The 13,326-nt window shown below is 30.3% G+C and overlaps 2 protein-coding genes across 3 annotated transcripts; both read right to left on the bottom strand.

Moving 5' to 3' along the window:
- Positions 1-2,109: 2,109 nt before the first annotated feature.
- On the bottom strand, positions 2,110-8,622 carry LOC131661156 (UDP-rhamnose/UDP-galactose transporter 6-like). 2 transcript variants are annotated; one of them, XM_058930588.1, is made up of 6 exons: positions 8,353-8,622; positions 7,176-7,382; positions 6,021-6,205; positions 5,728-5,928; positions 5,227-5,388; positions 2,110-2,696 (listed from the first exon to the last, which is right to left on the bottom strand). In XM_058930588.1, the coding sequence occupies exons 2-6, from the start codon at positions 7,303-7,305 to the stop codon at positions 2,367-2,369; spliced, it is 1,008 nt and encodes a 335-aa protein (XP_058786571.1). In that variant the 5' UTR covers positions 7,306-7,382; positions 8,353-8,622; the 3' UTR covers positions 2,110-2,366. The 2 variants fall into 2 exon arrangements, with proteins under 2 accessions (XP_058786571.1, XP_058786572.1); XM_058930589.1 differs by having other exon boundaries at positions 7,176-7,349.
- A 3,227-nt stretch (positions 8,623-11,849) lies between these two features.
- Positions 11,850-12,374, bottom strand: LOC131657947 (uncharacterized). The gene has a single exon (XM_058927291.1). The coding sequence runs from the start codon at positions 12,372-12,374 to the stop codon at positions 11,850-11,852; it is 525 nt and encodes a 174-aa protein (XP_058783274.1).
- Between the last annotated feature and the right edge of the window lie 952 nt (positions 12,375-13,326).

Raw genomic sequence — 13,326 nt, 5'->3', positions numbered from 1 at the left:
CTTGAATGAAAAGTTTGACACTCATTAAAGTTCTCTCCATCTTGAGAGATTATTTTTTGCAGTTGCGTATAGAGGATACCTAATTTCTACCAATAAGATACACTTACAACATCTACTAAATACGTTGAATAGAGATAAGACAATTTCTCATGTACCATCAGAATAAATCTCATGTGATTACCATTTAACTTAACTATAATATTTGTTAAAGATTTTCTTATATGAGAATGTAGTTGATAGAGATGTCTTAATTCTTAACTAGATAACTTCGAATTAGCTAAAAAAGGTTAACATAATGACGAAAGTTTAGTGGTTTTTTTTGCCGCTACCTCGGCCATATGGAGGGAGTTAGAAAAATACTTGATTTTCTTAAAGTTTGTCTTTCAAGATAGAATAATTCTCATTAACATAACTTGAATTATTGCATGTAAAATATTTGACAAACTTATATTACCTTAATAATCAAACTGAAATCAACCATTCGAGTTATGCATGCATTAGGCCTCCATAAATTGATCAAACTGAAATCAACCATTCGAGTTATGCATTAGGCCTCCATTAATTGGTTGTCTTAATTTGTTAATGTACCACTATCAGAATCAAATTATCATTGTCACCGTGTTCTCGACACACTTCTCTTCCGCACAGAGGGATATATATTCAGGTTACTAATGCACAATGTTGATCCGTATGCGCGAGTGTTGTAAAAACTTCGTAACAATTTGATTCCAACTCATAAAATAAAAAATAAAACCAACAAGTCATGTAATATACCAAAATTGTAAATGAATAGTACTAGAAGTAAAAAAGGTTAAATATTTTTACCCGAGGAACAAAAAAAAGAATCAAAAGATTAGGAGTGTGGACAGAACCAGGTGGTGATCTGAAGTATTGGTACATGAGGCCTTAAATGTCAAAATAGAACTTAATTTTCACTGTTTGTGAATGAATGCATCATTCCCCATGTTTCAGAAAATCAGGCTTTTAATACATGTATGTCTTGCTTGCCCAATATCTTAAAAGTAAATAAAGTGTTTAATTTGCAGATCTACCTGTTGTTGGGGACCATAGCAAATGAATCTCAAACTTCAATTATTCAATATTACGTTACCCCTTACCTTACCTAACAAATCGTTAAGCATTTATTCTGCTGTTTTAAAATTCTTTTTTTGAGCTTTGGCTTTAACTTAGCGGTACAAACAACTTAATTGAAGTAGTTTCTACTAGTACTAAATTGTATTAAATATAAGAGACCATTATCCTCTATTTGATCCTTGATGAAAATTTCCATATTCCTACCGGGTGAGATAGAAATAGTTCCATTCATAATTATTCACTGAATTGAGCTAAGAAGTTATTACTTTTTTTGGACTGGTATCTGTCACTCTAAAATTTCCCATACCTAATGAAATCCTTAGGAAAGAAACTAGGTCCACATTCATGTATTGCCAGTGGCTTGAGCATTATAGCACACAGCACACATTTTTGTTTATTACTCTTGTCCCTAGTAAGACTGGACTCTGTTGTGGTAGGGTGGGTAGTCCTGTTTCAGCACAGCAATCTTTTTGGAAACAGAGTTGTACTCCATTTTTATTATAGGATTACCTTTAATTGATACTCTTTTTATTAAAAATTACTATATTTTGATGATATTGAATGTTATTCTTATAAACTTTCACTATAAATTTCTCAAAAGGCACTGATTAGTGTTTTTTAGGGCAAGCAAAATTCTCTGTATTCATAAAAATCTAACCACAACTTATTTACACTAAAATTATTGAAATAAGACCTACTGCAGTCGGTGTGTTCACTCATAATTTTCGGTTATTCACGCATTCAGAACTTCTATGACCGTTTGATCTAGAAAGAATCAGACGATTTAAAATAAAAACAAATTACTTTTTATTTTCTAATTTAAACATCAAAATTGAATATGAATTGTCTGATCATATGATCAAACTATTTGTGACTGCAGGAAATCATCATCCATAATTATTGGTCAATTACCAGTCAAGATTCCTACGTTTGAACTCTCCCAACAATGTCAGAGTCAGTCATCAGAAGCAAAAAATTGACAAGTACCAACCATGAAGACAAATGGAATAACTCTTTACTATAAAAAGTAACAGTAACATTTTCTATTATAAAAAAAAATTGGAACATAATTTAATCCCTCATCCAAAATAAGACTTGTCCTCCCTCCCAAACAATTCCTTAACACAAATGGTAGAGACATGTCAATATGATCTATAAATAATTGGGAATTCCCTCTAGGTATAAAGAAAATGAATCAGTTCGCCGAAATGGCACATGATTTTCCTATGCAAAGGTTTAATCACTTTCTTTCTTGTGAGCCTTGCTATTTCTTATGCCTTCTCAACAGATTCAGAGGACACAGGTAGTGCAGCATAATCTTGTGTTTTGGTGGTAGGAAGGGAAAAGCTACGACGCTCTTTCCCTCCAGGCTTAGAAGAAGCATTTCCATACCAGACCATTCCTGCTATTGCAATTGCCATGCCTAGAACAACATGGAGATTGAGGCCCTCTTTTCCAAAGAAAATGAATCCCATGAATAGAACCAGAATAGTCTTCATATGACCAAGGACTTGGAATGATACAGCCGTAAACCTACCAATGCAGATGAACTGGCTGAGATTTGTCCCTACCGCGATAGTGCAAGACAGAATAATGAACAGCTGCAGACACCAGGAGCAGATCAGTTTAATAATAGATTTCCAGCAGTCATAACAGTAATCATGGTTGTTTTTAGGAGTGAAGGTACACTGTACAGTATTTATAAAGTTGACATAAAAGTGTATGCCTATTTAAATCCTCTTTTTTCCTAAGGTGAAATGTCAGGGTCATTTGTAAGAGAGAAAGAAACGAGCAATAACGTGCAGATTGCAGAGTATAAGTCCATGCACAGTATTCAGTATGTCTCTCCACATAATAAACTGTGTTTCTAAAAAGTGACAGTGTTTGTCCTATGGCCAAGGGATAGGACCCAAATTCAAAAGGTAGAGAATTATTGCTAGAACCAGATCTGGTTCCAAGGTATGCCAGGGACGGGCCCATATAAATGTAGCATATATTGTTAGTATACAGAGCTTTTGAATTAGAAGGAAGAGTTATGCATGCCACAGATGTAGAGATAAAACTAAATTTATACGGATGGTAGTCTTGGGATACTTATACTACTAAATACATCTTGCTTTTGACAAGAGCAATATCATAAGCCCATGAAATCATTGAAAAAGCATAATTGGCAAATCAGGGTATAGATAGATAGATAAAATACAAACCTCCCAGAAAACATACATGGGAGCACAAGATACATAATAAAACTAAAGGGAAATTACACTCCCTTCCCCTAAAGTCTATTAAAGTGACACCAACATCCCCTCTCGTTTTAAAATATACACTAAATTCCCCTAAGTTTTCATTAAATAGACAACCATCTCCCTTCCCCATTAACATTTTTTAATTTCTGTAAACTTTTAAATTCACCTTTAAATTTGACTAAATATTCAATTCACAAAATAAAAAACGTGACTATTGATTTCCAGTGATTACGTTCTTGGTTGGGGAGATGGGAATTGCACAGAACCCAATGAAGGAGAAGAGTTGGAATTCTTACCCTTCGAAAGGAGGAAGAAGAAGGGATGCAGCAGAATGAGGAAGAGGGTTTTGCAGAAGCTACACAGCTTTTAGTGATTCAGATGAAGACAATAACTTTTGGCCTTGACCGTGTAACCGACACAGAGATGTTCTTTTTAGCTTCTATGTAGCTTCAATTTCAAATTCTACCGTAGTCACCATCATCATTGTGTCCTAGTGTGATTGAGGGAAGAGATGACATTGCTCTTTCAAATGGTGTTCAAGTTCCACCGAAGGTTGTTGTGAATTTGAACAGTGGTCGTGCACATTTTATGGACAAACTTGTTATTAAGAAAATGGATATTAGCATTAGCTTTCCTAATGCTAGAAATGATATTTGTGGTTCCAGTTGCGGAGTGAATCAAGGTCAAGGTGAAGTTTTTTCTTCTAATAATGGTGTGAGTATGACAAAGGATTTTAGGCTCAACAAGAATAGCAAATTTTTGCTTCTAAGTGTGTGTCTATTTAATGAAAACTTAGGGGAAGATAGTGTATATTGTAAGACTAATGGGGTGCCGGTGTCATTTTAATAGACCTCATGAGAGGTGAGGGTAATTTCCCGTAAAATAATACTAGCTATGAAACTCGGATTTTGACACCGACACTTGAAATGACACAATTGTTGACACTGCTATTAATTTTTAAGCTAATTATGTACATTGTAATTTGTTTTTTCGACACTTGTTTGATTTATCAGACACGTGTCATATGAGTGTCAATACCAACCGGTGTCGAAAATGGGGACACGTCTAATCTCAAAAATGTCCATGCATCATAGGATAAGGGTATATAAAACTAATAAAAATCTCCAAGATTCGCAGGACGCTCTTAAAATGTAATTTTAGAAAGATCTTTTTCTCCTCTAGATTTGTGCATGATAACCAAACATCATAGATTTTAATTTAATAGAACGTTGCTCATAAAGTGTAAGCTTTTTCGAGGCTAGATAGGTCATATAAGAATGCAAAGTACTTAACACTGGGCTTCCAAGTGAATGTAATGTTTCAACTCATGTCCCCATGCAGTACAAATTTATAAAAAATTCAGAAATAATTATATCCACTTTTCATGGTTTCTTTCTTTACTCTAAATATTCTGGACGAAGATATTTCCAACCGTAGTCCCGTTAAGCCACCTCAGTTGGTAGCTTTGAAGGGACATCAGATGCAGGGGCGCCGGTTCGAACCTACGACATGGGCTCGAACCCGCGGCATCCCATAAAGGGTGAATTCCAGCTACTAGGCTACTTGACCCAAAAAAAATGAAAATACTTTCAGCCGTAAAGAATACACTCGTGAAGAATGAATCCCCCCAAAATGAGACTTAAATGGCCTTTTATTAACAAGAAAAAGAGACTTAAAAGGTGGATTTTAACACCTTCTACTTTAAATGTTATTTACAGACTCTTTTTCTAGTTAACACCTTCTAATTCTAATACACAAGCATAAATAATAAATTAAAAGAAAAGCAATTATTTTGATAATCTTATAAAGAGGCCCATAAATAAACTTTACAAGTATCCTTATCCCTTCCTCATAACTGAATATTGAAAGAAATAGAGAAACTTACAGTGGATGTCAAGCCATAATCATATGCATCAACTCGTTTGTTTGTTAACCAATAGTCCATAAAGGGGCCTACTAGCAGTAAACTTGCTGCCTGTGCTGGTGCAGTGTGTCCCAACAAGTTAAATGATCCAATAGAATATTTCCTCTGAAGAAAATGCACATACTGCACAAATGTAACCAAATATTAGCCCAACGAAACCTAGATCATGATAAACCTGGACAAAAGAGGAGGAGCTAGAAATATAATGATCACTTATCAAAGACTGCTTTTTATATAAATGCAGAAAAACAAGGAAAATTTGTTGCAGGCTTTCCAGTTTATCATTTTTAAACCTATAACAAGATTATTCATTCTTCTTGCATTATTAATTCTTTCAAGCATCATGAACCTAAAAATGAATATACCAATCTTGAAACGACTTGGTGACATGGAAATCAAATTGATCGATTTCTATCTCCCAACTAAGATTCAAGTTTGAAATAGTGTCAGCGTGTTACTTACATACTGCTGCAGTGCTGTGCTACAAACTGCAATGACGGCAGCTATGAAACCCTTTGTATTGACGCTGACATCGGTGACAGTACAGACCGCAACACCAGCCAAAACCAAGATAATACTAAGCTTTGTGTCCCTTGAATATCGCACATTGTCCAAGACAACTTCCAGTAGACACGATACTGGAATCATAGTCAGCTTAGCAATCTGACAATTTCATTTCAACGGGAAGAACTATTATAAATGCTTATCTTTTCACAGTTTAAAATTTGATACTCAACCAAAAGCCCAAATTTTACCTGATAGAAACCGACAGAGTTCCACATTAAACTCACATTCATGCCAACAATGGAGCAATTTGCAAATAAGACAAACTTGATGATATCAGATTTTGGAAGATGAGAGGTCTGGATATATCCCAGCGATTTAAGAATGATCGTCAACAAGGTTGTAGTGGCAAAATGCAAGCCAGTTAAAGTTGTGGCTGCATAATAACATCATATGATTTTGAATGTCAGGAGTCTAGCGTTGTGGTTCAGAAGCAATTCGTAGAATTACAAATTTACAAGTTAACATTAGAAGAAACCATCAACTGCATTATTCTTTGGTTGGGTAATTATGGAAGAGATTTTTAACTGATCATCCAATGCTATTCTCAGTACTTTAAAACAGCATTAGCTGTGGACATATAAATTAAATGGTAATACTTCCTTAGTCAATGTCAAAACCAAAAATCACAACTCTTTCAAAAAGCTAACCTAGTGGAATCTCTGCATGCCTATCTCAGATTTCACAACCAATTTTTTGGATTGGTAAAAAAAATTGCACATTTTGCTCAGTTTTTTGGATTGAACATCACAAATACAAAGTGAGTGCTGTACAACATTGGAATGTGGGCAGAAACTAGAAAGCATACACTCAGCTCAGATATTCCTTCTATGACTCTTTTTTACTAAATATAGTATTTCTTATAAATTACAAGCATAATCAATGCTAACTTTCCCTATTGGCCAATTTAACAACTACAAAGAATAATAGATGCATTTTTCAAATCTTTTGTTTATATTGAGCACCATCAATAACAGCCAGATAAAGTACAATCAACAACATATTAGAATGAAATTAAATTGAGGAGTATACTACTGAAAGCATATATAATAGTTTTCCAGCAACCATAGTATCAAATACCAACCTTTACGATATTTTCTATTCCATAATGCATATCAAACTTTTAGTCCATCAGGCCATTACTATACTAAAAAACTTTCTCCCTTTTCATCCACACACAAAACATGTAGGTGCATGTATCATACCAAAAAGGAAAGCACACAAGAAGTAGTTTACATTTAAACAATACATGGATAATAAAACACAACACTTTTAAATTATTCGAATGACCAACCAAAGATCCAAAAGAGGGTAAAAAAAAGGGAAAAGTTATGAAAGGGCCATACCAAAACTAAAACCATAAGTGGCCATTAGGGCTTTATTCACAAGGATTATTGCCACAGATGTGACCACGTTAAACAACCATGATGCTGCATCAAGGGAAGCCTTCCTATCACCCTTGCTTGCAGATGACATTTTGAACTAGAACTTCCAATATAGAAACTGGATTTTTCACTGGCCTGCACCACAAGTACAAAACCGCACGGCTTTATCTGTATGGAAAATAAATCATCAAAAGAAGCACATAAGCTACCATAACCAATTGGACCAAATCAATTTATATCCATATACAAGAAAATTATGAACGAAGGAACACAACAACAAATATAGCATCTTTTCAACTCTTACTAATATCTCCACTCAAAGGGATTACAATTGCATTAGAGCAGAATCATCATTATATTATCTGTATATAAAAAAGGTAGAAACAGTTGAATATAAATTTCTTATCAGAGACTCCTTCACTTTTTTCTATCAGAAATCCTAAAATAGGCAACATTAAAAGAATGGATAAATGAACATTGAGGCTAACAACTAATTGTATATTTGATTTCACTTTTGGAAGAGCCAAAATTGATTCTAGAGGTATATAGAATTAATTTTGACATGTTTCAATGTCCTCTTCAAGTAGAATTTTTTTGCTTCAAGAATTGATTCTAACTTGAAGCTACAATATGCACCTTTTGGCCTTAGAATTTAGTATCCAACTATCACTTTTCTTTAACTCATTTTCAGTAAGAATCAATTTCATAGAATCAATCTTTGTCACAACACAACCAAACAATCCCCTAAAAAATAAACATCAAATCTCTTTTAACTACAGTCAAAATCCAATCAAGAAAAGCCTATTATAATCAACGAAATGAACTCCGAATAGAACATCCTCATCAGATCCATTACTCCTTCCGATCATAAAATGATACAAAGCAAATTACAACAGATTTGAACTTCAAATTAACCAAAATCTCGAAGCTACAACAATTCCAAAAGCTTAACAAATAACTTGACAAAAAAGTTACACAATCCAAATCACAGATCCACGATCCTTATTCAACCACTACGCCACTAGAATTAACAAAACCACTACAAATCCCTAATCCAAACAAATCTAGCTTATCAATCATCATACACAAAACCATAAACAAATTCACGAAAAAACTTTCACGAATCGGAAAAACAAACCTGTGATGCACGAAGGAACTGAACGAGATGAGCGCGTTGACGAGAGTTTGAAAAGCGACGTCGTTTTCGGTTAGAGAGAGAACTCGATTCGTTCTCTGAGTTTAGTTTGAGATTCAGTTGCGGTGAAATTGGGGGGTTTTAAAGGGTGGTTGTGTAACGTCCAGATTCAGAGATCGAAGAAATGTGAGTTGCGGGGAAAGTAGAAGAGAGTAAACGGTATCTCATTAAAGAATATTATTAGTCAACTTCATCATGCTTTAGCCTGCTTCTTAATCTTAATTAGCTATAATTAACTCATTTATAGAAGTGATTCATTTTTTTTAATTATGTACATCATTTAAATAATTAATACTGTACTTCTTTTCCTCTATCTATTATAGAAAGAAAATTTATTTAATAGATCCATTGAATAAACTATATAACTAAAAGTTCACATATTAAGATGAAAACCAAATAGTACCGTTTAGAGAAATTTAGATGTGTTTGATTTATTTTATTTTTTTAGTTTTCAATTTCTTTTTAATTAACTATTTTAATCAAATTTATAAATAAATAGAAGATAAAAGGATAAAAAATTGCTATTTCTTTATAAATGATAAAATAAATATTTTTAAAAGTTATATTTATAAATATAGAAGATACAATATTACTATGGAGAAATTTCTGAACTCTCTCAAAATATTAATTGTTTTTTATGAAAATTATATTTTAATCTTATTTAGCTATAATTAACTTATTTATAAAAATGGTTTATTTATTTTTAATTAATACTTCTTCCATCTTTATTTAAGAATAAAGATTATTTTATAGATTTAGTAAATAAATCATATAACCAAAAAATAAAAGATCACATATAATCTTATATTAAATCAGTTTAGTTAGTAGTCGAAAAGATTCAATTAAAAGAACGTGAATTTGAATATGTGATATTTTAATTTATTGCTCTTTTAAGAATATTAAGAATATAAAATTTAGTCGGTTAATCTATTAGATCACCTAAAAATAAGATTAATTACAAAAAAAAATTAAAAGAACAATTTCTTAACGATTAAAACTAAATAATAATCTATAAAAGGAAAACATAATTTTCAGGTAATTTTTTTCTTTTAAATATACCATTTTTAGTTTTTACTTTAAATCTATAGCTTCTCTTTCTTAATATAATATTTTATTTTAAATATATATTTTTTATTTTAAATATACCATTTAGTTTTATGTATCTTTTATTTTATTATTTTAAAATTAAAATTTAATAAAAACTAAAAAAATTGACAAACGTGTATTATTATGAACATTAATTTTTTTAAGGTGAACATCCCGCTACCTTCAAATTTAATTGAATATTGATACTCTCAATCAATTAAATACTATGATTTTATTGTCGTCACATTTTTATTTTATTTTAAATTAAATTAAAATTTTAATATAATTTACTTACCGTACCCAAATTAATTTCATGTGTATGAAAAAATTTATTTATTTTAAAAGCAAATTGTCGTTTATTATTGATTACTTGTTATACATTACTACTAAGTTTAGTAATGGAGAAAAATGATAGTCTACCAGAAGATAAATGCATGTTAAATCAATGGGCTAGAGTGGAATTTTTAATTAGTGTTGTTTTCATTTTAATGTGTGGTGTGATACTTGGCCTTGAATCTCATGCTTTTTCTATGTTGTGCTAGTTTTGCGTGAGCATGTGTTATTCAGGTCATTGTTAGGTCATTCTGCCTTACGTTTCGTTCTCCGCTCATTGCGGTTTTTAATTATCACCATTTAGTCACTGAGAAATTGGTCTAATATTTTCTTTTTTTAGGAAGAACCAAAGTAGTTTGTGCTAATTTGTCTGATTTCTCTTTTGGTTATTGATGACTTTTAAAAAAGAAATCAAGAATTTTGGATTTGACAAAAATGATTAAGCATGTGCTTGGTTATCTGAGAAAAGAAATTAATTAACAATTAATTAATATGTAAAATTTGATTATTAAAAGTGAATTGAAAATAAAATAATTTATGTTTGAATAATTTCTTGTAAAAATAAATAAATTTTAGTATAAAAATCATATTTAAATTAAAAAATTACACTCTTAGCTTCAAATAAAATAAATTCTAAAAATATCATAATCAATTATACTCCTTAGTAACTAAACATGTTTAAAAAAATCTAAGAAAGTAGTACAAAGAGTTCACTACAATGCAAAATAAATAAATTATTTTTTAAAATATTATTTTAAAATAATGTAATAAAAGATAAATTATTTTAAATTATAGTATAACGGAATTTTATATTACTGTTATGCATATATTAATATTTTAAAAAGAAATTAACGTTTATAATAAAGAATTTTTTAGAAGAATTTTATATTAGTTATATATTTTATATTTTATATATATATATATATATATATATATATATATATATATATATATATATATATATATATATATATATGTGTGTGTGTTTTTTTTTTTTTTATATATTTTGATATGAGGTTGAAAAGAGTTTTTTTGTATTTATTTGTGCTTTTATTTGATACGATATAAATTTTATTTAGGAATAGATGTAAATTTGAAATAAGTTATTTAATTATAAAATGAAAATTGATAATATAAATCAGTTATATAAAATAATTATATAAAAAATCCATAAATAGAGAAAGGAAAAAATGAAAAATTTGTGTCTTAAATAAAATGATGTGTTAATTAAAATAAAATAAATATTCATTGATATTGACTCATGAGATTGAAAATTAATTGTTTGAACGACTATGGAATATTATCAAATTTGATAACATAAAAATTTAATTTTATTAAAATTTAAAAATAGATTAATTAATCTTTTAGTAAAGAGAAAACTTACCTACAATTCCTTATGTGTGGTTTATACTATTTGCAAATGAAAATATGACAAAATGTACTATAACATAATTTAAGAAGTGAAAATAGGAGAAAATATGCATGTCTAAGAAGAAATTATGCATTTGTTATATTTTTATTGAAAAATAATATAAAACGCACCTAAGAAATTATATTTAATTATTCTCCTTTTAGTAATATTAATTAATATACATAAAAATGAACTGTGAGATGAAAAAAAGTTTTAGTCTAATTTTTAATATGCATGAAAAGTGTCAAAAAAATTCTATTTTATTGGAAATTTAAATAAAAAATTAAAAAATTTATTTTATTTATTTGCATATTATAATATTTTTAAAAAATAAAATAAAATAAATCTTTATTTTTCAAATAAAGTGAAAATAATAAAATTTTGTTTTTTTATTTGTTTGTATTTTTCCCCCATTTTTTTATGAGTTTTTTTGTTTCTTCATTTTCATGGTTGATAGATATAAAAAACAAAAATAAATTAATAATTACAAAAAGTGTAAAATATTTGTTTTTATTTATTCGTGTTCTTTTGCTTTATTTTTCTAGTTCATATATTTTTAATGATACATTCATTTTTTTTAGTTACAATAAGGGTCCGAAGACAAACGAAACTATACGGTAACGAGCCTAGTAGACGTTGCACCCTTGGCATCCTCCTGAATCAATCTCACGATGCAATCTGGCGCTATATAAAAAAGAATCATGTCATGACCAATTCCACACCCCACACTGGCAAGCACATTCGCACATTTATTCGCCTCCCTGTAGGAATGAGAGATAAGCATTTCTTCCAAATTATCTAGAAGGCTGCAAATGCGATTAATAATCGATAAACTCTCTATCATACTAAAGCACTTTCTCTCAATAGCTTTGAGCACCGTGGTGGAATCAACATTTACTTCCATTTTTAAGATGCCCCGACTATGGAGCAATTTAACGCCTTCGTATAAACTCCAAAGCTCTGCCATAAAAGCATTACAACTCCTCAGCCACTTTGCAAAGTCAAAAATCATTTCACCTTTATCATTCCGAGCAACTCCTCCACAACCAGAATTCCCGCTATTCTTACAGGCTTCATCTACATTCAACTTAATCCACCCCCTCTTCGGAGGACTCCATGCAATTCGTTGCACCATTCTTGCTCGCTCCATCACCACCTTATTCACTGTAATCGCCTTCGTATAATTCGAAACTTGATTTCCAACATACAAACCCGGATCGAACGATCCATATATCCATCAATGTGCTCCTTTTTATTACGCTACATCCACAGAAGACTAACCCGCAGTCCAAAACGAAGTCCACTCCTGTCCCACACCATACTTCACAGTAAGATACATTCATTTACATTTTACATTGTTGATAGATTTGAAAAATAAAAATAAATTAGTAATTATAAGAAATGTATAAAAGATAAAATAATTAAATAAAAAGTTGAGTGAATTAATTGAAAATAATTTATAAGTGAAGGACAATATTAGTAATTTATTTATATATTATATTATCACATCTAGTTTTTGTACACTATTCATTTACCACTAATACTAAATTCAAAATAAAATTGGAAAGTAGATCTATACCAATCACCATAAAATAGTTTTTTTTTTTTTTTACCTTTTTCATTTTAGTAAGTCATGCCCCCCTCAAATATAAATAAATATTTAAATTGAAAGGCACATGGCAACCTTAATCGAAGGATCCCAATCACAACTTAATGCATGCATACCTACTTATTTGAATTTCATGTTTTGAAGCAAAGGGAGGATCCTGATGCTAAGGCTTAGACTACTCCATTAATCTAGTTTTTAAATGATGATAAATCACCTTCTAGATCTATCACACACTTTTCATCAAATTCATAACTTTTCGTTGAAAAAAATGTATTAGTATTAAGGAGAAAATGTCATATTAGGAAGTTACCCATCATTTAAGACTAGGGAGGACTTTTAACTTAAACAATAACTAAAATTGAGTTTTATACTCCATCTCTAAATAAATTTTGCTGTGATTCTATTTTTTTAAATAACTTTTCAAATATATTGAATACTTAAGATATCTGAAAAATATATGGATGGGACATATTGTCTA

The sequence above is a fragment of the Vicia villosa genome, linkage group LG3 (genome assembly GCF_029867415.1).
Source record: "Vicia villosa cultivar HV-30 ecotype Madison, WI linkage group LG3, Vvil1.0, whole genome shotgun sequence".
NCBI lineage: Eukaryota > Viridiplantae > Streptophyta > Magnoliopsida > Fabales > Fabaceae > Vicia > Vicia villosa.
The sequence above is the reverse complement of the archived record's forward strand: the minus strand, read 5'-3'. Positions and strand labels throughout refer to the sequence as shown.